At 47.5% G+C, this 26,326-nt stretch overlaps 1 protein-coding gene across 8 annotated transcripts in view; it reads left to right on the top strand.

Annotated features, from left to right (window-relative positions):
• NFATC2 (nuclear factor of activated T-cells, cytoplasmic, calcineurin-dependent 2) overlaps positions 1-26,060 on the top strand; it is a 187,237-nt gene extending 161,177 nt beyond the window's left edge. For 4 of the 8 annotated variants that reach the window (XM_011978108.1, XM_011978111.1, XM_011978112.1 and 1 more), the window contains exons 10-11: positions 14,514-14,601; positions 21,556-26,060. In XM_011978108.1, coding sequence (XP_011833498.1) covers positions 14,514-14,557 — 44 coding nt within the window. In that variant the 3' untranslated portion in view covers positions 14,558-14,601; positions 21,556-26,060. The remainder of the gene's footprint in view (positions 1-14,513; positions 14,602-21,555) is intronic. The other 4 variants (XM_011978107.1, XM_011978109.1, XM_011978110.1 and 1 more) reach the window with 1 other exon arrangement.
• Positions 26,061-26,326: the final 266 nt, after the last annotated feature.

Genomic DNA, 26,326 nt, shown 5'->3' with positions numbered 1-26,326 from the left:
TGGGTGGGGGGCGGGGTGCAGCCTCATCCTGCGTTTCTCCCCCTCCCGTGCGCCTTGTTGTTCTGTTGTGCTTGGCACCAGCTTGTTTTGGACACAGAAGCACTCCTTTTGCAGGGAGACCCGCGAGATCGCACCCCCTTTGCATGCCAATTGTCTGGCCCAGCTGGCAGGCACCCCTGTTCTGAGGGCTGCGTTCCAACTCCCTCCTCGTCCCGAAGATAGCATCCCCGTGGACCCAGCTGGCAGAGAGTATGAGGTGGCCAGGGACGCCCAGGAATTGGGCATGTGAGCCGGCCAGGGCTTCCCTCTAAACAGCAGCAGTGTTTGCATCCCGGCCTGGCCAGGGTGCTCCAGACCGGGCCAGCGGGGCCTCCCTCCTGCTGTGGTTACAGGCTGTTTCTGGGGGTGGAAAACAGAAACCAGCTCTGTGTTTTCCAGGCTGCCAGGGTTCTGAGAAATTCATGCCTCAGCCCAGGAACTGGAACTCCCTGCTCCTGCCCACCCCCTGGCCCGTTTGGAGAAGGGGGCAGCAGCTCTCAGCGTGCTAGTTTCCTGTGCTGTTCCGATTAGGGAGAAGGTTCTGAGGATGGCCTTGTGACTCAGAATGCAGACGGCTTGGCTCCATCTAAGAGGGCCACCCCTTTTGGTCACAGGCCCCTTCCCCAGTCCAATCACCCCCAGCTGCGTGATGCCAGAGTGTGCCAGTCTTGGGGGCTCACCCCAAAATGGGCTCTGACCAGGCCTATCCTGGAAAGAATGTCCTGAATTCAAACTAGATCTTACAGCCCTTGGTTTCTTCTTATGAGAGTTCTTAGCTGTTCAGGGTCCCTTCTGTGAGGCTGGAAGGGGAGCTGGAAGGAAATCAATCAAGTAAATTCCTGCTGGGTGGGTGTGACAAATGGGGTTAGGGCCCCCTCCTGTGGGGTCCTTGAATTTCAAAGAGGGGCTCGCTCACCCTCATGGGGCTCTTAATAGTGATGTTTTCTCACTGAGGTTGGGACCTCTGTTTTGGAAAGTTTGGCATCCTGGCCCAAATTTCTTGCACTTTGGTCAGTTCCACTCAACACATCTACAGAGTGCCTACTGTGTGCCAGGCAGAAAACAAGTCAAAGAGCATTGCTTCGGGCCAAGTGTGGTGGCTCACACCTGGAATTTCAGCACTTTGGGAGGCCAAGGCAGGTGGATCACTTGAGGTCAGGAGTGCAAGACCAGCCTGGCCAACATGGTGAAACCTTGTCTCTACTAAAATTACAAAAATTAGCTGTGTGTGGTGGCACACGCCTGTAATCCCAGCTACTCGGGAGGCTGGGGCAGGAGAATCGCTTGAACCCGGGAGGCAGAGGTTGCAGTGAACCGAGATCGTGCCACTGCACTCCAGCCTGGGAGAAAGAGCAAGACTCCGTCTCAAAAAAAAAAAGACAATTGCATTGTTTCAGGACCTTGCACTGTGGTTTGTAGTGTGGCCAGGTGTAGTTATATTCTGTGTGTGGTGGTGGGTGGTAGGGCATGGATAAAGAACACTGGGGCTAGTATGGGCAGGAGAAATAATTAGGTTTAATCAGGTCCTCCTTGAATTTCAGTGGTTAACTCAGGTCACTTTAGGCTGAAGAAAAGCTTCTGTCTTTACTATTAAATGAAATGTTATCAGGAAGGCAGGAATCCAGGGTAGGCCCTGGAGCCAGAACTTCTGGATGTAAAGCATTGCTTGGCCACGTGCTGGCTGTGTAACTCTGAGTGAGGCCCTTTGCCTCACTGAGCCTTGATTTACTGAACTGCAAAATGAGATAAATCATGATAACACTTACCTCATGGGTCATTGTGAACACTGGGTGGGTTAGTACATGTAGACTGCTTAGAACAAGGCCTGGCACGGAGTAAATACCCAGTAGATACCAAATACCACCACTGCCACCACTATCATTATTACCATCACCATTGTCATCTATCAACACCTGCTCTCAGCCAGGTAAATTGGTAGGTGCTGGGTGAATGAAGTGAGGTTCCTGCTCTGTGGTTCTTACGGTCTAGTAAGAAAGAAGAAGAAACACCAGGAAGAAATAGATTTCAGCTGGTGACACATGCCATGAAGAAAAGAAACAGGGTGCTGGGGGAGAGTAGACTTTAGACAGGGGTCATCAAGGAAGGCCTCTCTGAGAGGTGACACTCCTGCCCTAAGTGTGTGAGAATGCTCTCTAGATGTGCCAGGATGCGCAAAAATACCAGCTTTTATATGGTGGGTGCAAAGGAGAAATGTCTCCTTTTGTCTTCCTTCTCTCCAAATAATCCTTTCCCCACCGCCTTCCTTCCTCCCTCCTTCATTACCTTCTTCTCTCTGCCTCCCTTTCTCGCCCTCTCTTCCTTTCCTTTCCTTTAAATAATAAATTGCTTTTATTAAATGCATATAAATATGTTTAAAATATATGACAACACAAACACATACTGTGTACTTACCCCTCCCCCTAACCTTAAAGAACAATAGGGTAGTCATTTCCTCTGAGCTCTTCTGTGTAGAAAATGTTTTCTAGCAAATCTTTCAGTTACATTTCTCTAAAAGATGACTTTGAAAAAACAGTTTTCCCCTGATATTGTTATCACACCTAAAAATGAAGAATTCTTTAATATTATCAAACTCAATGTTCAAATTCTCAATTGTCTTATAAATGTCCTAATATTTCCTTTTTTTCTTTTTCTTTTTCTTTTTTCTTTTTTTTTTTTTTTGAGACGGAGTCTTGCTCTGTCACCCAGGCTGGAGGGCAATGGTGCGATCTCGGCTCACTGCAAGCTCCATCTCCTGGATTCACGCCATTCTCCTGCCTTAGCCTCCCGGGTAGCTGGGACTACAGGCGCCCGCCACCTGGCTAATTTTTTGTATTTTTAGTAGAGACGGGGTTTCACCATGTTAGCCAGGATGGTCTCAATCTCCTGACCTTGTGATCCACTCGCCTCGGCCTCCCATAATGCTGGGATTACAGGCGTGAGCCACTGTGCCCGGCCATATTTCTTTTTTTAAAAGTTTGTTTGACTCTGGACTCAAGGAGGGACCAGGTATTGTGGTTGTTTGAAATGTCTTTTCAGTTTCTTTCGTTTGCTCATACCCCACATTCATCTGTTCTCTTTGCCATCTTTGTACTGAAGAAATCAGTTTTTCCTGTAGAATTTTCTGTAGTCTGGGTTTTGCAGGTTGCAGTCCCATACTGTCGTCTGATGCGTGGCTCTGTCCTTGGTGTTTCCTATAAGTTGGCAGTCAAATCTGGAGGCTTAATCCAATTCAACTTCAATGCTTTTGGCAAGACTGTCCCGTCAGTGTGGCGTGTTCCTCCATCAGGAGGCAGGTGGGTCTGGTCGGCTCATCTCTGATGTTCACAGCCATGATGCTCAGTGATTCTGGATACAATTTCCAACACATCGTCTTCATTCACACCTTAGCATAATTGCTACCCTGCATTTTGTGTTTGCCACTTCCTTTTCATTTTCTTTGTATATTTCACTCATTGTCTTTGCATTAGCTGTAATTCTTTCCTTTTCTCTGCTGCATAATATTCCATGGTAAAGCCTATTTACCCATTCTGCTGATGGTGGGCATTTGATTGTTTCCGGATTTTTCCTCTTTCTGGCTACAGGACTTTCTGTAGGGTTATCCTGACAAGCGGAGTTGCTTGGTTACAGGTTGTACACACTTCCAACTTTAGCAGACAATACCAAATTGTCTTCTGAAGCAGTTGTACCAGTTTACACTCCCATCAGCAACACATGTGTAATTCATTGCTCTACAACCTCACAAAGTTTGATACTGTCAGATAAATTTTTTCACTTAGCTGGTACACGTAAAATGGTATCTTTCAATGAAGAGAAAATATTCATGTGGTTAAATTTATTTTCTGAAAGGTGTAAGTTTTCTGGGTGTAGTTTAGGATGATGTGTCATCAGGTCACTCAGGAGCTTGTTAGAAATGCAAATTTCCACCTCCACCCCAGTCCTGCTGAATTAGAAACGCTGCGGCTGGGGCCCACAGTCTGTGCTTTTACAGCTTTCCAGCTGATTCGGAGGTTCCCGCCAGTTTAAAGCAGTGGGTCAGAGAATCTTTCTCTACTTTGATGTCACAAAGATTCTCTTATAGTGTCTTCCAAACTCATTGCAGTCTTACCTTGTACCCTTGGGTCAGTAATCCATCTGGAGTTGATTTTTGTGTCCAGTATGAGGGAAGGTTCTAATTTCACTGTTTGTTATGTGGATAACTAGTTATCAGCAACCACCTATTCCAAAGATGTCACCTGTTGGTGTTATAAGTGTGGGCCTCTTGCTGGGCTCTGGCTTTGTTGCGTAAGTCAGTTTTTGTCTGTGTCTAGCCAATAACATGCTGTCTTTTTTATGAAATTGACAATAATTGGCTATATCTGTAGGGGTATGATACATACTGTCTTTATTGCAACAGCTCTGTAGAAATGCTTAATTTCTGGCAGGTCTAGTCCCAGCTGCTTGTCCCTCAGAAGCATCTTGGCTGTTTGTGGCCTCTGGAGCCAGCTTGTCGGGTGCCGCAGAGTCACATTGAATTTGAAATCTTGTTTATATTCTTGAATCTGTAGCTCAATGAGGGAAAAATGAACATTGTATTGATTTTTTTTTTTTTAATTTTATGAGACAGAGTCTCGCTCTGTCACGCAGGCTGGAGTGCAGTGGCATGATCTCAGCTCACTTCGACCTCTGCCTCCTGGGTTCAAGTGATTCTCCTGTCTCAGCCTCCTGAGTAGGTAGAACTATAGGTGCATGCCACCATGCCCAGCTAATTTTTTTTCTTTGTCTGGGGATAGTCTTACGCTGTTGCCTGGGCTGGAGTGCAATGGCGTGTTCTCGGCTCAATGCAGCCTCCGCCTCCTGGGTTCATGTGATTCTCCTGCCTCAGCCTCCCGAGTAGCTGAGATTACAGGCACACACCGCCACACCTGACAGATTTTTTGTATTTTTAGTAGAGATGGGGTTTCACTATGTTGGCCAGGCTGGTCTTGAACTCCTGACCTCAAGTGATCTGCCTGCCTTGGCCTCCCAAAGTACTGGGATTATAGGCATGAACCACCACACCTGGCCAGTACTGAATTTTTATGGTGTTTTTCAAAGCCTGCTAAAAGTCATCTTTCATACTAGAAATAAAGAGTCACTTCCCATGAGGCTCACTGTCCTTCCCAGCTTACTGACCCTGCCGCATGGGTTTGAAATGCTTGAGAAACTGGCTTTGGCCCTGTGGTCCACCTCTCCCTCCCCATGGACACTCAGTGGCCTGAGCGGATGGATGCCCAGGGTTGGGCCATGGAGGGCTTTAGTTAGAAGGCTGGCCCTCCTGTCTCTAAATGGCTCAGGTTTCCTGAGGAGCTGCTGCTCTTCAAACCTGCTCCTGCTACAGTCTTTTCATGGGCAATTTCTAGCTATGTCCTAGTTGGCATATGAAATAAGCTGGGGATGGAGATATTCACAAATGGAGAAACAATTTCTCCTTCTTTAATTGGACCAAGTGGAAAATGAAGGCTTAGGGTTCCAGACTCCACGGTTCTCGTCCTGACCCTGTTTGCTCAGCAGTTAAATAAGCCTACCAAATGCCAAGCACGGGGCTGGGTGCCCTAGGGGCTGTGGGCCTCTGCAACTTTGGGGCCAGGATTTCACTAGTTAGACGGGGAGATGGGGTGCCAGGCAGGAGTGCAGCATGAGCAAGAGCTCAGAGGCACTGTCTCCTCCTTTGTGACCATGAAACGTGATCCCCAGTTTCCTTGGAATCTGTCTACAGAGCTGAGGACTAGAGCACCTGATGTCCACAAGATGAAGTCAGCACTGGGTTGTCAATACCCAGAAGCCATAGTTGGTTCATTTATTTGTCCGTTGTTTTGTTAAATCATTCATCCAACAGCCATTTACTGCTCACTGCTGGGGTAACACAGTGAAGAGGCTCAAAGTCCTGGCCCTCCTGGAGCTTGCAGTTTAAACATATAAATGATAAAACCAGGCGTGCCAAGTGCTCTGACAGAAGAGAAAGCAGACTGGGGGGACAGGGCATGATGGGGTGGCATGGTGGCCTGCTTGCCATTCCAGTAAGGGTAGCACCTCAAAGGAGGTGGCATTTGAGAAGAGGTCTCATCAAGAGAGCCCTACAAATGTCTAAGGCAAGAGCAGCAGCCTAGGTAGAGAGAACAGCAGGTGCAAAGGCCCTGGGGTATGAGCAGGCTTGGTGTGATTAGTGTATAGTAAGGAAGACTGTGGACTAGGGGAGAGTGAGAGAGAGAAGCAGATAATCTTCAGTCTTAAAGGCCAAGCGGGATCCCTGGGTCCTGACAGTGGGTGGGTGCTGGCGGTGGCTAGGGAGAGTCCATCAGTGGATCAGGTGGCTAGAGAGAGTCTTTGTCGATGGAACTCCGATGAGGTGGCTAGCAAGTGGGCGTAACACCCAGGCTCCTGCCACCCTCGGGAGTGACCTGAATTTCCCTTTCAGACAGGCCCCGCTGTGGAACCAAGATGTTACACCCTCTCTAGAGAGGATGGCTGCAGATGCCCCTAGGCCCAAAGCCAGACTGATACCACAGGAAGGCCCGGGCTCCGTGAGGTCTAGAAACCCCAGTTGCTGGTGGGTTTGTTGGAAGTGAGCCTACGTTTTCCCCTTCTGCCGGAGAACATTGCCAATCGAAGCAAGCTGGGGCGCCTCCAGTCATTCCTCACTGCAGCCCAGGCCTTGGCTTTAACTCTTATAATACACCAGCACCATTTCACCTTTTAGATGTGTATCGGGCTTGGCATAGTGGTCCAGAGGGGGCCAAGCCGCTCTTTGCTTCTTAAATCTCAGTGTCTCCTCCCCGCCACAGGTTACCCAAAGCTAACAACGATGCCAACACTCTCGCCCCCATTTTTCTTTGTGTACCATGTGGGTGATTTCTACTGCCCAACCCTGATAAAAGCTAGGGTCTCCCAAGGGACCAGTGTTTGTGCCGAGCTGCATTCAGAGAAACATATTCTTGTTGCCAGGTGGTAAGTGAAAACTAATTTCTATCTTCAGGTAGCCTGAGCCACACTGCTCTGCTACGTAATAGCTGCAGAGCCTGGGTTTGTTACTCCTCGGAGACTTGGTTTCATCATCTGTGTAATGGGGGCGGTCAGTACCTACTTCTTGGGATGACCGTGAGGATTAAAACATTATATATGCAGGCTGGGCGTGGTGGCTCACACCTGTCATCCCAGCACTTTGGGAGGCCAAGGCCAGTGGATCACGTGATGTCAGGAATTTGAGACCAGCTTGGCCAACATGGTGAAATCCTGTCTCTACTAAAAATACAAACTTTAGCTGGGGGTGGTGGCGGGTGCCTGTAATCCCAGCTACTCAGGAGGCTGAGGCAGGGGAATCGCTTGAACCTGGGAAGCGGAGGTTGCTGTGCTCTGGGAGACAGTTGAAAGCCAGACCTGATTGGAAAAATTCTGGGCAAGTCCTATCAATTAGGAGTTGGTGTTATTCTTTCACCCAATCAGTCCTCCTTGAGATTTTTACTGAGCACCTACTATATGCTGGGCTCTGTCCTAGGTGCTGGGGATACAGCAGTAGACGAGAGAGATGAGGTCTCTGCCTTAACGAGGGTATTACCAACCAGTGAGGGGTTGGTGTTAAAATGTCACAGGTTTCAAGATACAGGGTTCTGTGATCTGATTCATGCTACTCCCTCCCAAAAAACCAGGACCACAGGAGCCATGCACAGCTGAAAGGCAGTGCCTGTGAAAGCTTGCCTGCCAGGCTGTGACCTGTCTGATGCCAAGCTTCTATGAACATGGCACATGCAAACAGACCTGCTGTGGGGCACAGCAAGATGACATGTGTGAGGTCATGGCGCCTGCACACCTTCAGTTCCTTAGGAACTCGAGGTGAACGTGGTTGCCCGCCTCACATCTTCCTGAGTGGCATCTCCAGTCCCGAAGAGCAGCCTCTGGTACTGCTCTGTTGGCCTCGTGTTGCATGTGGATCTGGGGTTTGAAAGGCGTCATTGAAGTCTAGTGGTGGAGGGTGGGTTGGGAGAGGACAAGGAGGATGCCTTACAGCCCCCAGAAGCTGATTTGCGGGACATGTCCTGTCTGGTGTTGCTTGGTCGGCGTCGGATGCATTTCTCTTCCTGGAGCTCAACTCGAGGCAGGTGGCTCCTCTTGCAATCTTGGGGCTTGGTGCCTTCCTGGCCACAAACTGATCTGCCAGTGACACACTCTCCTCCCAGTGAACCTCTTTTACTAGAAACCAGAGTCTCAGAATCACCATGTCTACTCATCCCAAGAGCTGGGGACAGTTTGGCACGTGGTGTGGCATCTTTCTCGTAAGCCCTGAGATCTTGCTCATAAAATGGCTGGTGGCGGGGTGCTTGTGAGTCTGCTGTCTGGGCTGGTTTCCGGAGGCCTCTGGTTTGCAGAGAGCATCGGTGACTCACACTACTCTGCAGGTCGCCAGCCCAAAGCAGTCGGCACACACTAGGGCGCAGTGAGGCCTGGGAGGGGCCCCTCTCAGCAGGATGTGAAAACGCATCTCTGAGAGCATGGCTGATCTCAGCCCCGCCTACTCTGAAAATGCAGAAATAGCTTCCAAGGTGAAAGTGCTTTGGTGGAAGAGGGTGGACTGGCCGTCATCCATTCAGTCTGTTAACAAGCATCCTCTGTGTGGCGGCTGAGACACACTGCTGCTGCTAATAGAAACAGCTACCACTTTTGGTTATTTCTTAGCTTGGTATAATGCCATGTATATGTATTCCCATATTACAGATGAGAAAAACTGAGGCTCAAGGACTTAAAAGATTGGTTCTGATTCCCAAAAGAAGTAATGTGGTGCAGAGTTATGATGTGTCTTGCACGTTTGAAGAACTTTGCGTGCATTGACTCACTGATTCTCTCTAGAACTTCGTGTGCGTTGACTCACTGATTCTCTCTCAAAATCCTTAGAAGCTGGGAATAGTTTTTGCCTACCTTTAACAGAGGAGGCACAGGGAGGGTTAGGATTTGCCTCAAGTTTCATGAAAGGATGTGGCAGAGCTGGAATTTGGACCCCAGCCATCTGTGTATCCCTGTGACTCTGACCCCATGATGTGAGCCCCTCGCCAGAACAGCTGAAAAAGGGAGGAGCTGTTGACTGCAAGAAACAGAGATTTGAGCCTGATCATGGACGGACAAGCAGGATTCAGATGCAGAGGAAAAAGAGGGCCTCCTAGGCATCAGCCAAGTGATGCAAAGGTGTAGCGGGGGGGATATCACGGTCTGCTCCTTGTTCAACCCCTGCCACAGACCAGCCATGGGATGTTGGACCTAAAATAGAGGGATGCCCGCTTACTTGAACCTTGATGACTTCACTGGCCAGACACCTACCTTGTGAGCATAGACCGAGACTTTGGAGAGGAATGTATTTTGGGGACTGTATCAGTCAGCTCAGGCTGCATAACAAAATATCATAGACTGGGTGGCTTAAACAACAGAAATTTCTCTTCTCACAGTTCTAGAGGCTAGCAATCCAAGACCAGGATTCTGGAGAATCCTGTCAAGATCAGGTTCTGGAGAGGACCTGCTTAGGTCCTGGCTTGCAGACAGTCACCTTTTCTCTCCCATTGTGTTCTGTGAGACAATGAGACTGACCTCTGGTGGCCCTTCTTCTTAGGCCACTAATTCTATCATGAGGGCCCCACCTTCATGACCTCAGCAAGCCCTAATTATCTCCCAAAGGCCCCATCTCCAAATACCATCGCAGAGGGGGTTAGGGCTTCAATATAGGAATTTGGCAGGTGTGGTGGGGGTATAACTCAGTGTGTAGCAGGGACTGTATAGGTGAAAGGTTTGATCAAGGGACAAATCAGGAATGAAGGTTCTGTCTGTGTATCCTGGGAGCTACTGTCTCTTAGGAACACCTGGTGCAGTGTCACCCATGAATACGGTCCTTGCTGGTCACTCCAGGTGGCCTTCGAGTTGCTAGCAGTATGTGCAAGGGCCACGCGTGTGGATCTCACTTGGAGAAATTTAAGACAGAGCCTGGTCCCTGCTCGAATCTTGAGAAATTTCTTTGCAGGCAGCCTAGTGGCTTCTCTTGCCTGTGAATCTGGAAAGTATGGAGGGAGTATGGTTGACATCTCTTATGGGAAATCTAAGACTTAAAATACAAAAGATAGATCCAAAGGTTTGTGGAAGAAACTGTGACATGGCCAGGGATACCTGCTTACAGGGCTTGGGTTTGGAAGAATGTGGATGTGTTGGTGGGAGGGGGTGTCCCGTGTTAGGGCTGTGCTGTGAGCTGGTCCTGGCATATGTGAGTAAACATAGAATGATCTGGAAGGTGAACTTACGGGAGGGTGAGATGGAGACTGGGCTGGAAGGTTTAATAAATATCCAGTGAGTTCTTTCCAAGAATCAGGGCCATGTTGGTATTTGAATTTGATCTCTATGGAACCAGGGGGTTTTGCACCTTCTCCCAGAAGAGGAGGAAATTTTACAAGTTAGGGTGGAAAGCTTTCTTACTGCTCCCACCTGCTAATCCACCTGGGAGTGTCTGACTACCCCCAATGCCATCTCTCTTGGATAAGCAGAGACATATACTCAAATGGCTTAAAAGAAATGTTTGGTTAATTCCTCTCACCCCCAGAGGGGGTTTATGGTATATATCTTCCCCAAAAATCAGGTATTTATTTTATTATCTCATTTGTGATCACAGGCTGATTTGTGGGTTTGAATTACTGTTTGTTTCCTGTGTCTCAATTCAATATAATAAGTGCTTTTCTTTTGCCTTTTTTTTTTTTTTTTCCCAAAGGCAGCAAGTTATTTTGCAGGGCTTGCTCTCTTGGCTGATGTTTCTTAGCAGAGGGTTGGGGCTGAGGTGTTGATGAACTGGCTGAAGGACGAGGAAGTAAACTGTGGTTTGTTTAGAATGCTTTCCTGCCTGTGGTTGCTACTTTAGAAGCCGTGTGGTTGCTTGATAGGAGAGGTGCAGCTTAGTTGCATGTAATCAGAAGAAATTCTGCTGAATTGGAGAATAGAAATGGACTGTTCAGGCCCGAGTTCACACAGTCGGTTAGTCCTTCCTTGTCGGGTAGCTTAGTTTGGAGAAAGTTACCAATTGTTTCTCCCTAGATTGTAAGTTGACGTGCAATCATTGCAGAAAAGCAGACAATGGAGACGGTGGTAGCATGTTCTACACTGGCTAGGAGGGGACATCCGACTTGCATTGTAGAACCACAAAACTGGACATCCCTTAGACCAGTGCCTGATTCCCATTGGCTCTACCATGGAGATGCACGCAGGGTTTCCTGTAAATTCCATCCCATTGAAACCTGCATGCCTGTGATCTCAGAAGTCTGGGAAGCTAGTTGTATAATTTGTCAAGGAGACAGATTCTTGGGTCTGTACTTTTGTCTGTAAGGCTATTTGTTGACCCCTTGTGTTTTTATGAAAATTATCACCATTGATTAAGCTCATCAGCGAACCACTTCTAATTTACATCCTAAACTATCATCTAGTCCATAGGACCAGTGGGATGACTCACCAGTTTATGCCTGGGGGCTAAAGATGCAAGGCCACTGTATAGATCTTAGGCTGTAACCTTGTATTAAGTTGGCACAAAAGTAATTATGGTTTTTGAAGTACCCCTGTGTCTTTGGGAAGATTTGTAGATGACATTTAAGGACCATGTAGTAAATCTAAATACTGCCTTTTCTCTTGATGTCCCATCTCCATATTACTGACAACTGACTAGCACATTCACACGGATCAAAGGATTCAGCTCCCATTTAAACATGTAGGGAAACAGAATAGTGTTTTTGGTTATTGGAGTGGCCTCTTTTAGACTGGTCTTTGTCTCTTTCTCCTCCATCTTCTTTAGGGGACCATATTGTGGGCTTAATAAACACAAGCCAATGAGCCAGCTATAGCATCTCAGAGTCTCGCTCTGTTGCCTAGGTTGGGGTGCAGTGACACCATCTTGGCTCACTGTAACCTCCGCCTCCCAGGTAGCAGAGGTTACAGGCACCTGCCATCATGCCCAGCTAATTTTTGTATTTTTAGTAGAGACAGGGTTTCACCATGTTGGCCAGGCTGGTCTCGAACTCCTGACCTCAAGTGACCCACCCACCTCGGCCTCCCAAAGTGCTCGGATTACAGGCGTGAGCCACCGTGCCTGGCCTATAGCATCTCATTTAATCCTCACAGTGACTTTGCCAAGGAAGTGTTCTCTTCCCCGTCTTGTGGCTGAGGAAACTGAGGCTCAGGTACTGTTGAAGTGCTTGTGTTCCAAGAGCTTCTGATGTGAGTCTACATTTTAGCAGAGGCCCCAGGGCAGCGAGAGGATCTTTCAAATTGGGGAAACCCTAGCCTAGGAGTAGTACCCATAGAGCTGGGGCCATATCTGGTCTCTACCCAATGCTAGGAGGCTGTTCCTGGACAAGTTGCCCCATCTTTCTCTGCCTTACTGACTTGACCTGAGAAATGGGACTCTCACCACCACCCCCGGAGATGTCTGTGAGGATGAAGGAAGGCAGAGCGAGCAGCCACCTGCGGAGGAGGGTGTTTGGCGGTGGTCTGGTCTCGAGCTGATTTCAGGCCTCAGTTGAATGAAGACAGGCCCTGCCTCTGTCTTCCACAAAGAAGCTGACAAAGAGTGAAACTCCATGACTAAACAGGAAGCTGTGCCTCCGAATGCTGCAGACAGAGCCATCATGTGATGCTTTCTATTTCTCTGAGAAGGTGACAGCACAGGGCTTGGCCTCTTGAGTCCCCTGAGATAGGGCCATTGTGCCCTCCACCCCCATATTAACACTGGGTACCATGCAGTTTGGTGGTCAAAGGTTTGGAGAGAGCACTCATGTTCTGCCTAGATGGTCTGAAAAGCCTGGTCCCTGGGGTTCCAACTAGATTTGAACGACTTCTCCAAGGGTATGACTTCAGACCAGTGCATGACGCCTGAGATCCACTTAAGTGCTCCTTAAATGAGTAGATACGGATAAAGTGAAAATGTGTTGGTCATTACCGAACTTTAGAGCTGTCCACTGAGCGAAACAGGGAGTGGCGTGCTTTAACATAAGTTCCAACAGGATCACCCTGCTGTGTAGGGCCGGGGGTAAGCAGTGGAGGTTGTTGGTTTCTGGCTATCTGGGGGTCAATCCAGAGGCCTGTATGGGATGTGTGCTGTGAACAAGGAGTCAGGGAACACACTTAGGTTGGCCTGACAAACTGGAAGGAGAGAATGTGTTTCCTACCATGGGAACGAGAGGAGCAGCAGGGGTGAGGATCTGGAGATTGGTTTTGGCCCTGTGAAGTTTGAGATGACCTGTGGGCAGGTAGATATTGCAATCTGAAGTTTAGGAGTGATGGTCTGGGTTAAAACTATTAATGTGGCCATCGTCAGGGTAGAGGTGGTATTTTAAGGCCCTGAGTGAATTATCCGACAGTACTGTCTGCTCTTGGACTTGGAAGAAGTCAGTTTTGAGTGGAGACTGGGCAGTTTAGTGTGGGAGCTGCCTCAGGGCCACATCCACCTGGAAATGTTTGCTTTGGGAGATGGCCTGAGATGCATGGTCAGAAAAGGAGGAGAGATGAAGTGCTGCTTTTGCCCCAGGGCAGCAGTAGCCAACCCCAACTAGACAATTCCTGTTGGAGCCCAACATTTGGAAATCCAGGCCTCTTAACTGCACAAGCGCTAAAAGGATCTCATTTATTGAGCGTTCTGTCGCCCTTGAAGATGAGATTTCAGGGAGCTTGCGCCTCTACTTGAAAAAGCATCCTAGTTTACTTGACATTTCTAATAAGGCTGCATTACTCCCTGTAAGAAATTGGACTTAGAAAATATTTCTAAATCAGGCATTTGGAATGGACTTGGGTATTTCAGTTGGGCCATTGAAAGGGGATTGGGAAGACAGGTGTTTTGAAAGCCACAGGCATTGTACAGACGTAGAGAGGGGTTTATTTACAATAGACTCCCCAGGTCTCATTCTCTTCAAGTGCCTTTGTCGGTCTGATAGGGCAGGAGCTTTTTTCCATTGTTGACAAAAAACAGGAAGAAAATGTGCAGTTTTATGAATTTCCCTGACCACTGAGGTGATACCACTAGTAAGAAGGAAACTAGGGCCCAGTGTAGTGTCTGTAGATGCCTGAAGGCAGATAACAGTCGAGTAGATCTTTAATGAAATTCTAATTTTCCTTTGACTGCAGCAGAAACTGGCTTTTTAATTTTCTCTTTGTAGTTGGCCATGATTTGAAACCCCACAGCAGCCCTTCTGTCCAGCTTGAACACACTCCCCTTGATCCCGCACCCCACATAATGTAATGCACTTTGCACAGAGTCCCTCATCTCCATGATTATTACCCTAGGGTTGGGTTACTTCTGGCACAAATGCGAAGATGTTGCAGAATTTTGGCTTGAACTACAGCCAAAGGGTTAAGTTCCCTCCTGGGCTTGGATGATATTGGCATGAGTTGGAAGCGTAAGAGAGATCAAAGGTGATTTTTTTTTTCTTCTCAAAAATGATTTTGCAAATCTTTTTCAGAGCTGATAGACACACACCTTAGCTGGATACAAAACATATTATGAAACAGAATGACTGTGATCTTTGATCCGAGAAATCAAAGTTAAAGGTAATTGATATCTTCTGCTTCTCCTTTTGTTTTCCAGCTGTGTGTTTCCTTAACTTGAATTTTTTAAGTATAAGAAAACTTGACAAGCTGAAGGCCCTCTCTTCTCATTCTCCTGCTCTTCAGGGCTAGACCCCTCCACTTCGGAAGTGGACACTCCTGGGGACCTCCCTGAGAATCTCAGGGTTGGGCGGGAGAAGGGGGGATGAGGCCCCGGTCACTTGCATGCTCCCCGATTCCAGGGCTGGCCTGCATGGAAAAATGCAGCACCGTCTTTGGAGCCTGCTCCTTTTTGGTTTTGCACACTTGGTTGTGGGTGTCCAGTTAAATGAGGCTCTCCATCCGTGGCGGGCGTTCTGCACTGGGGAACAGCAGAGTGGGCAGGGAGGTCAGAAAACCTACCTAGGAAGCCCGGCCCTGTGCTTAGGGCACTTCCAATCCTGATTCCCTCAGCTCAAGGTTTCAGCTCCTCCCGGGGGCTTCCTTGTTGTGGCTTTTGAAGTCGCATGATTTTGCTACTTGGTTTCTGGATTTGAAATCAGCCCCTTGAACTGCTTCCCAGGGTGCTCGGCTGAGCCCCTCACCCAACAGATGCACCTCGCTGGGCCTCCACAGAAGAGCCTGGCAGCTAAGACGACCCTACCGTACAAGTTTCAGGAGGCCCTGGGGGTGTGAAGTCCAGATGAGACATTGAGGAAGGTTGCATTACCTCTCTGTGCCTCAGCTTCTTAGATGCTGTTGCTGTTATTTAATCTTCTCCATATTCTAATTGGAATAAACCAGTACACACAGTGCCCAGACCATCTTAGAGCTTATATTAGCACACCCAGGGGAGCTGACACTTCGGAAGCACGATTGCCAGAGGATGGGGCCTGCTGAGATGAACCCCTACTTCCCTGTGGCCGAAGGAAGCCCTGGGGGGAGGGGCACATTCTCCAACCATCTGCCACTCTCCGGCCTCAGGACTTCGCGTCTGAGGAATCAGGAGAAAAATGCAAGTAAAGTATCAGTGCTGAGGTTGCAAGCCCCTCAGGGAACTTGTCGAAGGGCGGTGCCTTTTTAATGTGTGTCTTGGGCTTGGGGACTTTGGCAAGCCAGCGGGCTCAGGCCTGTGACTGACTCTGTAGCTCTGACCAGTATGACCTGGGAGGGGATTTACTGCCGCTGCATCACTCTTCAGACCCCACCCACAGTTTCCGGCTACAGTCCTATTAAGGGTTTTATGTTCTTTTCACTGAGCCTCACTCAAGTACGGCCAGGTTTCTCTGGAGAAGATGAACACTGGGAAGTTACTTAGTAAGTGCAAAGCAGAGGTCTGGGAGAGCTCTGTCTCAAGTAACAGGCCTTTTCACAGTTTTGAGACGTCAGAGGGGAAGAGCCGGGCACGGTGGCTCACGCCTGTAATCCCAGCACTTTGGGAGGCCAAGGCCAGGAGTTTGAGACCAGCCTGGCCAACATGGTGCAAACCCCGTCTCTACTAAAACCCTGCATGGTGGCAGGTTCCTGTAACCTCAGCTACGCTACTTAGGAAGTTGAGGCAGGAGAATTGCTTGAACCTGGAGGCAGAGATTGCAGTGAGCTGAGATGGCACCACTGCACTCCAGCCTGGGTGACAGAGGGAGACTCAAAAAAGAAGTCACGGGAAGGCTCAAGACCAGCAGGCCTGGTCGCTTAGGGAACTTACCTCTTGGCTTTCAGAGTCGCTTCCCCTGAGGACAGTTAGGACCAAAGGCAGAAGAGCGCAGAGAGGAGTTCATGTGCTTTCAGCTTCACGCATCCTGACCCGAGCATGTGGGGGTCATGGGAGTGAATTCAGCAAGGCAGAGAAAACAGTCAGTGGTGACTGGGGGTGGTGCCTCGGGCCCCCTCTTGGCTCTCAGATTCTTTGATTTGGCCTGGAGAATGCGGCCCTCTCGATTCCCATTCCAAGCCTGAGGAGTGTCTTTCTGGCCATGGCTTTGTGGCTGGGCCCAGGCTCTCGTGGGCACTCACGTGGTCTCACCAGATTTTAGAAAACATGCTTGAGGTTTGAGCGAGAAGCAGGACCCAACCTATCCGCTCCTTCCTGTTGCTGCTTTCTCAGGGGATTCAGTTCCAAAGTCAGCAGTCAAAGGGAAAGGGCCTAGAGTGAAATTCACCCTTGAAAGTCCTTTAAATTGCACCTGAAGTATTCATACATCTGTGTTGTTTTCCGCATGTAATCCTGAGCAGCCATCCTGCTGCAAACTGAAGTCTGGGAACCTCTGAGCTCTGGCAAAGGAAGGGAGGAGAAAGTAGATGCAGGTGCCTGGGCCTTGTAGCAAAACAGAAAACTCCTAGGGCAGAATGGGATCTAACAGAAGTCAGTTTTAGCTTTTAGAAATCCAGTAAGAGGCACTGGCTTCCCCAGATGGCCACCCTCAAAAAGCAGGCAAAGAGAACACCCTGCTTTTTCTTCTTTGCCATTAGCATATATATATACTAGGAGCTGACAGACTACAGTGCTTGGGTCAATCCTGGCCCCCAGCCTGTTTTGGCAAATGAAGTTTTACTGGAACACATCTATGCCCATTTGCTTACTGTCTACGGCAGCTTTTATGCTACACCGGCAGTGCTTAGTAAGTGAGAAAGAGCCCACAAAGCTGAAAATATTATCTGGCTCTTTCCAGGAAAGTTTGTGGACCCCTGGTATATCATCTTTTTATGTCTGCAGCCATTTTTATTAGAATACTAATATCCTTCTTACTGAGTGGAAACACCTCTTTATAAATGGCTTTGTCATATATACTGAAAATGTTACACTATGTTTTGTGCGTAATTTTTATGTACTTAAGATCAGTTCACTTTTTCCTCTACGGTTTCAGGCTTAGTAGTCACCCTGAGATCATTCTCCATCAGCCTTTTCAGCAGGACACCTCTCTGTAAGGATGATCAGAGGTCGAGAGCACCGTGGCAGACTCACAACTGCTGGCCTCAATTCTGTTCTGAGAAAGGGACGCTTTCTCCAGCAGAGCACTTGCCTTCATCACACGGCCTCTCTCTGCTGGCTAGGCAGAGTCTACTGTAGCCTTCCCCTGACTTCACGCAAATGACACAGAGGATTCTGGGATCCCCAAAAGAAAGAGGATCAATACTGTACAAGTTAATTAAATGGGCCCTGAGTTCAAATCCCAATCCCCCGTCACCTGCTAGAGTGTTGATCTGCCTATCTCTATTTCCCTATCTATAAAATGGGGATAATGATATTACTAGGAGCAGTGTGAGAATTAAATAATAGTCCCTGGCACTGTATAGTCCCTGGCACACAGCTCTCAGGAAATGTGAATGGCTGGTATTCTTTTGTAGAGAGAAAGACTCCAAACAAGTAACAGATCAGCAACCCATTTGTCAATCGAATGAAAAAGGAAAATCAGCTTCCTTAAACTAAGGGACCTAGGCTGATGGTGCAGGGTCCTTGGGGTGGGCTAATGCAAGCATTAAGCATCTGCTGTCTGCATGGTGCCATGCATGAGTAGGGCTACTTGAAAATTCAGTACTTGCTTTTGGAGGGAGTGAGGGCACTATGGCTGGAATGTGGGGCAGCTTCCAGCAAGGGGCAGCATTGGACAGGGGTAAGCACTGCACCTGGCCCCATTTGGGAACAGGTAGGAGGAGAGGTACAGTTGCTAGCCTAGGGTAGATTATTGGAGGTCTAAAGTGCTGATGGCAATGATACAGGAGAGTGTTCAGCACCCAAACCTCAGAGGCCGACTTGGGGAGGCCAGTCCTGGCTGTGACCTGAAGTTTCCCAATCCCCTTCTAAGCTGCTGTGTTCTGTTCATAAATACATGTTGAGTACTTCCCATGCACCAAAGCATCATCTAAGGGATATGAGGGGAAGGAGAGCATCAACGCAGCAGGGGATAGTGAGGAGACGGGAGTGCAACTGGGCTGAGGGTGGCCACCAAGGGGGGCTTTGCCAAGGAGACTGAGCCTTGGGTGATGTGAGTGAGAAGGAAAAGCATTAGACTGGGGAAAGCATGATGCTACCCAGAGGAGCAACGTGAGGAAGGTGACGCAACAGGAGAGAACAGGGCTGAGTCGGGGACAGACAGAGACCAGGAGAAATGGCAAGGTGAAAGGGCACTGGGGTTCCCCTGCACCCTGGTACTCGAGTCTACAAATGTGGGGCCTCCCTGTGGACTCTGCATGAAGTGGTTGAGACGAGACCCTCTCTCAGAACTTAAAGCCCAATGTGGCTCTACTCTGCCACCACCACCTAGCAGGCATTTCTGTTCTAGAACTTTCTCCTTGTTGGTAGTCAGGGGAGCAGGCGCCGAGATTGCAGAAAGAGGCGGTTCCTACCCAGAGAGGTTTGGGCGGGAGTTGAACTCAGGGCCCCCTCACCACCCCCAAATAGCAAGAAGGTCTAAGTGCATAGGGTTACTGGATTTTCCAGATGCAACTCTTCACTTCTACCTGAAAGTAGCTCCCAGAAAGCAGGACCATTTCCATCCAAGGGGAGGGAAACACGCTTCTGTCTGCTTGAAAGTTTCCCTACTTCCCGTCCCCTGCCCTAGCCCTGTGTTCTGAGAAGGGAAACAGCCCTTCCAGAGGGCTTTGGTGCCAGTGTCTCTGCCTACCAGCTATTTTTAGAAAGCTGAGGCTGTGGAAAGTTTTCATTAAGGATCCACTCCTCTCACTTCCTAGGTTGAGAAAACAGGAAGCCCTTTGGAATCCGGGCTTTGAAAAGCTTCACATGAAGCTGCCCCGACCCCACCTGCCCCGGGCATTCAGCTTTCGCTACATGAGAGTCCTGTACAGCATGGTCAGCTCGTCACCCCTGCAGGAAGCACTGAGGGTCTGGGCTGACAGTCCTTATGCAGCTTCTGGTTTAGGGCCCCTGGGAGTCAGCTGTTACCAGGTACACAGTAGATGCCCAACTAGTGCTGGTTAGCTAAATATATGAATTTGTCCTCTACATTCCTATTAGTGAATCCATTTCCACATGTTGGAAAAGTTATACATAATGTATGTATTTCGAATACATATCTAATACGTATATACTGGTCTACAAACCAACACTGGCTGTACACTGGGCACTGTGATCTTTACTTGCATTATCTCATCCAAGCACCTCAGCAACCTGGGAGGTAATATTTTTAGATGCAATTTACAGATGAGGAAACTGAGGCACAGAGTGGTTATGTCACCAAGGCAAGGTTCACCAAGCAAGGAAGTGGCAGAGGTGGAATTCTAACCCTGGCTGGCTCTAGAACCTGACCTCTCATGCCCATGCTTGTGGCATGCCTGATGTTCTGGCACAAAACAAAGCCGATGGTTGCAAAGCACAGAATTCAGAGTCTAACATGAAGCGTAGGGATTTTACTGACCATCCCAGCCACTAACCACTGAACACCAGGCACTGTGCTGGGCGCTATCACGTATGTGAATGGTTAGCATCCTCACAACAGCCTGAAAAGATATGTGCTATGATTCCCACTTTACAGTTGAGCAAATTGAGGCACGGAGAGGTAACGTCATACAGCCAGAGAAGGAGCTGAGAATCAAACCCGGTTCATTCAGCTCTTTGCATTCCCCCGCCTCTCACTGTTATGGAGGTTGCAGACCATCTGGGCAGGGGTTTTCCAGGGAAAAGCACCCTGAACCTAGGAGGGCCCAGCTTTGACCATGAAGAGAGACTTTGGGCAACTCTGAACATTTAACCCTCAGTGACAATGTAACTTAAGCCTAAGGTGAGAAAAGGAAGTAGGAGGAGGTGTGGGAAGAATTCAGTGTCAGAACCAGGAAATGGAAAATGAACCTGCCTTTGATGGGACTCCCAAAGGGGTTTACATCCTCATCCCTTCCACCCCACAACTAGTCAATATGGTCTGCCTGCAAAACTGAAGGTGTAGGCATACCTCAGGCAGCATGCCTCATGGAGGAGGTCACCAATAGCACCTTCTTCTTTCCAAGAATGTTTCAGGGAACCTATTTGCAGGATCCACTATCCTAAGATCTCACCCAGTAGCCAAGGCAGGAGAAGGTAGCTTGCTTCTTGATGCCAGTGACTGGTACTGCTCTTGGTTCCCTGCTGGGAACTCCACACATACTTCTGGGGAGGGGGGTGACCAAATTTTCCAGAACTGGCACATGATCCTTCACTTAGTTGTGCTGAAATGGAAACTATGTTTCTGTTGATGGCCAGTCAGTCTCTGGGGGGCCCTCACTTGCTCTTTGTAAGGGTTCCTCTTTTGAGAACTGTAAGTTTTATGGATCAAGAAAGAACCATGTTTTATCAGACTTAATAGGCATTTTCTGGATGTGGAAATAGTGGAAGTAGTTTGGTCCACAATAGAAAGCCTCAAGCACATGACATCAAATGCAGAAGAGGAGAAAGTTACTTCAAACATGCCCTATGGCTCAAATCCATTTCTGCCACAAAGATTTGAAAAAGTTACCATTTGAGCAATTTTCACTAATAGATCTTTAGCACAAAATATTGTCTGAAAAAAATATGATGTAGGAAAGCATTCCTTATATTAAAAATTGTCAAATATACAATCACAAGGAACAAAAAAAAAAGTATGTAAATAGATAGAGATGGGCAGAGCGGTTCATGCCTGTAATCCCAATACTTTGGGAGGCTCAGGTGGGAGGATCGCCTGAGCTCAGGAGTTCGAGACCAGCCTGGGCAACAGAGTGAGACCCTGTCTCTACTAAAAATTTAAAAAGGTAGCCAGGTGTGGTGGCGTGTACCTGTAGTCCCAGCTACTCAGGAGGCTGAGGCTGCTAGGAGCCATGATCGTGCCATTGCACTCCAGCCTGGGTGACAGAGCAAGACCTTGTCTCAAAAATAAATAGCCTGATAGAGGTTCTAGAAAGCGAAAAACAAATAGCCCGATAGAGGGTCTAGAAAGCGAACCTGATGCATGTTCTTGGTGCCCTCTCACTCGCCCCATTCTCTCTCTCTCCCCCTCCTCTTTTCTTTTGTAGTTAATGAAATTATCAGGAAGGAGTTTTCAGGACCTCCTGCCAGAAATCAGACGTAAAAGAAGCCATTATAGCAAGACACCTTCTGTATCTGACCCCTCGGAGCCCTCCACAGCCCCTCACCTTCTGTCTCCTTTCACGTTCGTCTCCCAGCCTGGAGTCCACACGCGGATCAATGTATGGGCACTAAGCGGACTCTCGCTTAAGGAGCTCGCCACCTCCCTCTAAACACCAGAGAGAACGCTTCTTTTTGGTTTATGTTTTCAATCCCAGAGAGCATCCTGGTTGATCTTAATGGTGTTCCGTCCAAATATTAAGCGCCTGCTGACCAAAAGCACATTCTGCACAAGACAGGACACTGGAACGCGCCTGAGAACAGAGTGACTGGAGCTTGGGGGGATGGGTGGGGGACAGAAGATGTGGGCGCTGTGATTAAACCCCAGCCCTTGCGTTCATTTTTCCAGGTCACAGATACAGCTCCTGTACCTTTTGAAGGAAAGGAGTTCTCAGAGCAACCAAAGGAACGTGATCCAAGAGCCCAGCTTACAGGCTGAAGAAACCCAGAACCCTCTTGATAGAGGTAGAAACTGAACTGTCAGTCCTTAGAGCTCGCCCAGTCCATGCCACAACTGGGCCACGGCTAAAGCTTTATTTTTGAATTCTTATTCCAAAACCAAACTGTCTTGCCCGGACAAGATCACCTGTTAAGACTTCTTGGCGTTAAGTTATGACATGTATATGCGTTTGTTATTATTATTATTTTTTTTTTCTGCTTTAAAAAGCTGGCCAGGGCACCTAGCACTGGAGCTATTTTGGCGAGCTGTTCTTTAACCCCTGCAGCACGCAGTCCTGCTAACACAATTTCCATAGACTTGGGGGGCTGACCCAGGCTGCAGAGAGCAAGCACCTGTCTGCTGCAGCTGTACAACCTGGATGCTTTGCAAGGTTCCGGCTTGCTTGCTTCCTAGCAGCCAGAGTGCGTTTCGGTAAAGCAGTGGAGAATCTCAAGCATGTGCATTTAATTGAGGAATAGCAGAAGGGCTAAAGCAACCAAGAAAAGAAGTGCGGGTATTTTTGTTAAGTAAAACAGCCCAAGTGCTTCTGGAAGTGGGTGTCTACCAAGATAGAGGAAAAGGGCTGAATTCCCTCTATCCTAAATTCAAAGTGGGACAGTCGAGCTCAGGATGCACTTCCCAGCTTCACTGGTTAATTTGACCTGAACGTATTTAAAGACCCTTTCTGCCCCTGAAGACCTATTCGCACTAGAATTCTAACACGAAGAAGTCTACTCGAATGCATCCTTTAGTTTGAATGAGCTCTGTTCAGACCAGTTGTATGTTACATATGATTTCCTTCCTCCCAACTGTTTCCACTGAGCGCACCCATAGTCTCCCCTAGTCTTCCTCTGTGGGTGCGATTTTTGTGATTTTTACAAACAAAACCCTTGTAGTTCTTGGCAGGTGTGTTTCTGTTGGCATTTGCTGCAGATACCCCAGGACGGGCGGGGGGATTCATTTTTAAGCCATTCAGTTGTTTCCTCAATAATCCACAACACAGTGAAAATATTCTTAGCACTCAGACTGGACTTACAGTGTTTTCTCAGTCCAGTCTGTAGGCAGAAGGCCTCAGAAGATAGTCGTGGCCACTCAGTGCCCACTGTGGGCTTTGTAAGTCCTGGCTCTGCCGTCAAGGTTACCCAGAGGCAAAAGCTTCCTGGGAGCGGGGCCAGGAGTGGTTGGCACTCCAGATAGAAGACAAAATGCTCAGATTCGGGCCTGTGCACTTGTATGCAACCTGTTGGTCAATGCCTAGCATTTATTTTTCCCTAACAATGGACAACCTTTCCCTCCCCCACCCCTAAGCTCAGAGTTTAGGAAAATTCTCTTTTAAATAAACAGAATGCCAGTAAGAGGTTGACCCCCACCGTAGAACTTCTGGGATGCTAAATACTTCCTCACGAACAAAATAAGTTCCTTACACTAGCAGCTTCACCTAGAGAATTCTGTCTCCGGCAATATGAATTTTTCTCTCCAGCAATATCGACTTCACTGGGGAAAAGCTAGGAGTGTGTGGTGAGTGATTTGTTCTCCCTTGACCTGGCTAGGAGCCATTTTTTATACATGAGGGAATTTGAGCTTTCCTCAGTTATCTGAATGTTTTACCCAAGTGCCTTCCTGCTATTGTAGCAAAGTAGCTCAGCTTCCTTGTCCACAGGGTGAAAAAGGACTAATGCATTTTCCATCAGTTTTCTAACTATGTTAGCAAAAAGGACCTCCTGGTAGCTCAACCTCCTGTATGCATATGTGTGTGTAATACACACACAAATAAACCCCTCTGTTTTTCTAAGACATCTTAGCTGGATATTATAGGAAGCACTTTCATAAACAACTGTACCAAATAGCAAAGGAAAGAGAAACAAAAGCATTGGATTTGAGACATAAACAGGCAAGAGAAAGTGTATTAGGAACTGACAGCTATCAAGGAAGTTTTGTCAGTTACAAATGCTAGGAGGAAATTTTGCCAAGAAGGATGGCTCATGAAATATTTCCAGTATGGGAAGAGGCAATAAGATCCTTTAAGAGAATGAGAAAGTAGGGATGTATAAATGGTAAAGATGGGCGTGTTGCAGGTGTGTTAGAAGGATCTCAGTTAAGTGAAGGTTTGCACTTGCTACATCTAAGTTAATGTAAATATGTAGCACTCTGACAGGTCTACCATGTTGCTGAATGTAGTATATTTCCAAAGTTTGCAAGTCTTCCTGTATTGTAAAAAAATGCTGCTGCTTGATAATATGTATAGCAATCCAGATTAATTAGTATGTTATTAAATTTTATTTTCTTACCTGTATTTTTATGCTTTTTACCTGTCCTCAAAATATTACACCCCTGTTGGAATTAGATTTATATTTATAAATGGTCAGAAATCTTTTTAAATGTCTCTTTTTACACATAGGTTGATTTTTTTTCTTAAGATAAATGATGTATTCTTGAAACATTTGTTAATTATTCCAGGAAACAAAAAATCCATATAATAAAACTCCCACTCAGAGCCTATTGGTCACCTACCTAGAAGACAGCATCTCAGGAGAAAGAATGGCTTCATGGAAGAAGGAACCACCTTTTTCTTGCTCAAGAATTATGCTGACTTCAGCCCTGAGCCTGGATCTGGTCACTGAGAATCATCAAGTGTCTAGATCCCCCCAAATAAGTAATCTAGTAGGTGGTTTTGATTTTAAAAAATTGACACCAAAACCCTGCCTGCATTGTAATGGAATTTGGAAAGAATTCATGTTCGCAGAACCCTACGTTCAGGCTAATATTTACAGAGGGGACCAAAACTAAATCCTGGTAGATAACTCCTGTATGCTTTATCCAAAGGACATCCACAGTTTTCTAGCATAGACATAACCAAGGATGAATTGATTCCTTCAAAGAACTGGGAGGCACTGATATTGCATTTTTTGTTTACATCCAGTAGCCAGGACGCCTCAGTGAGCCAGTCTTGGGCAGAGGCTGTCACATTTAGGCAGATCAGGAGTTGATATGTTCTAATTCTCACTCTGGACTACGGTGAAACTGAATTTATCATGTCAAAAAAAAAAAAAAAACAACTTTCCAAGTGCTTTCTATTGCTCAGAAATGAAAGAATGTTTTCGTTTCAAGTTTACAAGAGGCATGGATGGAGTTGTGACGTTCTTGACAAGCTGGGCTAACCTTTCCTGAACTCGTTTCCTGGAGGCAAGGTGCTCGGTGACCCAGCGCATCTTAACCTTGGGTCTCCTAGGCTCAAGGCTAGGGCATTACGTTTCATGGAACCAAAACAGCCAGTTGCATAGCAAGTATTTTCCTGCATTCCAATTAAATGCTTAAGAAAAAGCAGCATCATATAAAAATTGTGATCATAAACATCCATTTCCCTCAGCTTTTGTGAGTGCCTTGACTTACAGCCAACATCACTGTTTAACTCAGTCTGTTTAAAAACAAACTTTTCTGGTGGTTGGTAACAGTTTCTCCCTGAGCCATCAGGGTCCTGAGAGCTGGAAGTGAAAGGGTTAATTAACATTCTGCCTTTATGCAGCTGTTGGCTGACTAGAATAAACTCCCTGCTGAGTTCAAGCTTTGAATGGAATGGATGCAAATGATGATGTTTCCATTAGAGCAGGTGCTCACAGCATTCTGATTGGCCTGAGCAGACCGAGGCTATGGCTGTTGGTGGAACAAGCTTAGCATCCTGGACGTCTTGTCAAAGAACCTCACTCACCCACTATGGCCTCTACAGCCCTCAGAGGAGAGAAAACCAGTACAGTTCTCCAACAAGCAGAGGTCTCTCCAACACGGTGGTGCTGGCAGGCTTAGGTTTAGACAATCCTGTTAAAGGCGTTTGAATACATCACATTCCTATGCAAATGTTTTTAATCTCCAGTTTAATGTAGTTTATTTTTCCTATATGTAAAGTATTTTTATACGACTTGTATCATGATAGTTTAGCAATAAAACAGTTGGAAGCAACAGCTACTTTGGTGGATCTTTCTTTTCCGGAGAGGCTACTCAAATATCCCCTTTACATTTTGGGCTCCGTCAGCAAGGAACATTTTGTGTGCGCACATACGTGTGTGCGTTTACTCCTCGTCTCAGCCCTAGGAGGTAGGTACGGTCACGCTGTGCTTGTGACTCAGGCTTAGAAGCCACTTGTCGGAGGTGACAAAGCCACATGGTCAACCTGAATTTGATTCTCTCCAGCACAGCTCTGCTGTAATCTGTGCCTCTAGACTACT

This window comes from Mandrillus leucophaeus, unplaced genomic scaffold (assembly GCF_000951045.1).
Source record: "Mandrillus leucophaeus isolate KB7577 unplaced genomic scaffold, Mleu.le_1.0 Scaffold19, whole genome shotgun sequence".
NCBI classification, from domain to species: Eukaryota; Metazoa; Chordata; class Mammalia; order Primates; family Cercopithecidae; genus Mandrillus; species Mandrillus leucophaeus.
This window is presented reverse-complemented; position numbering and strand designations above follow the sequence as displayed.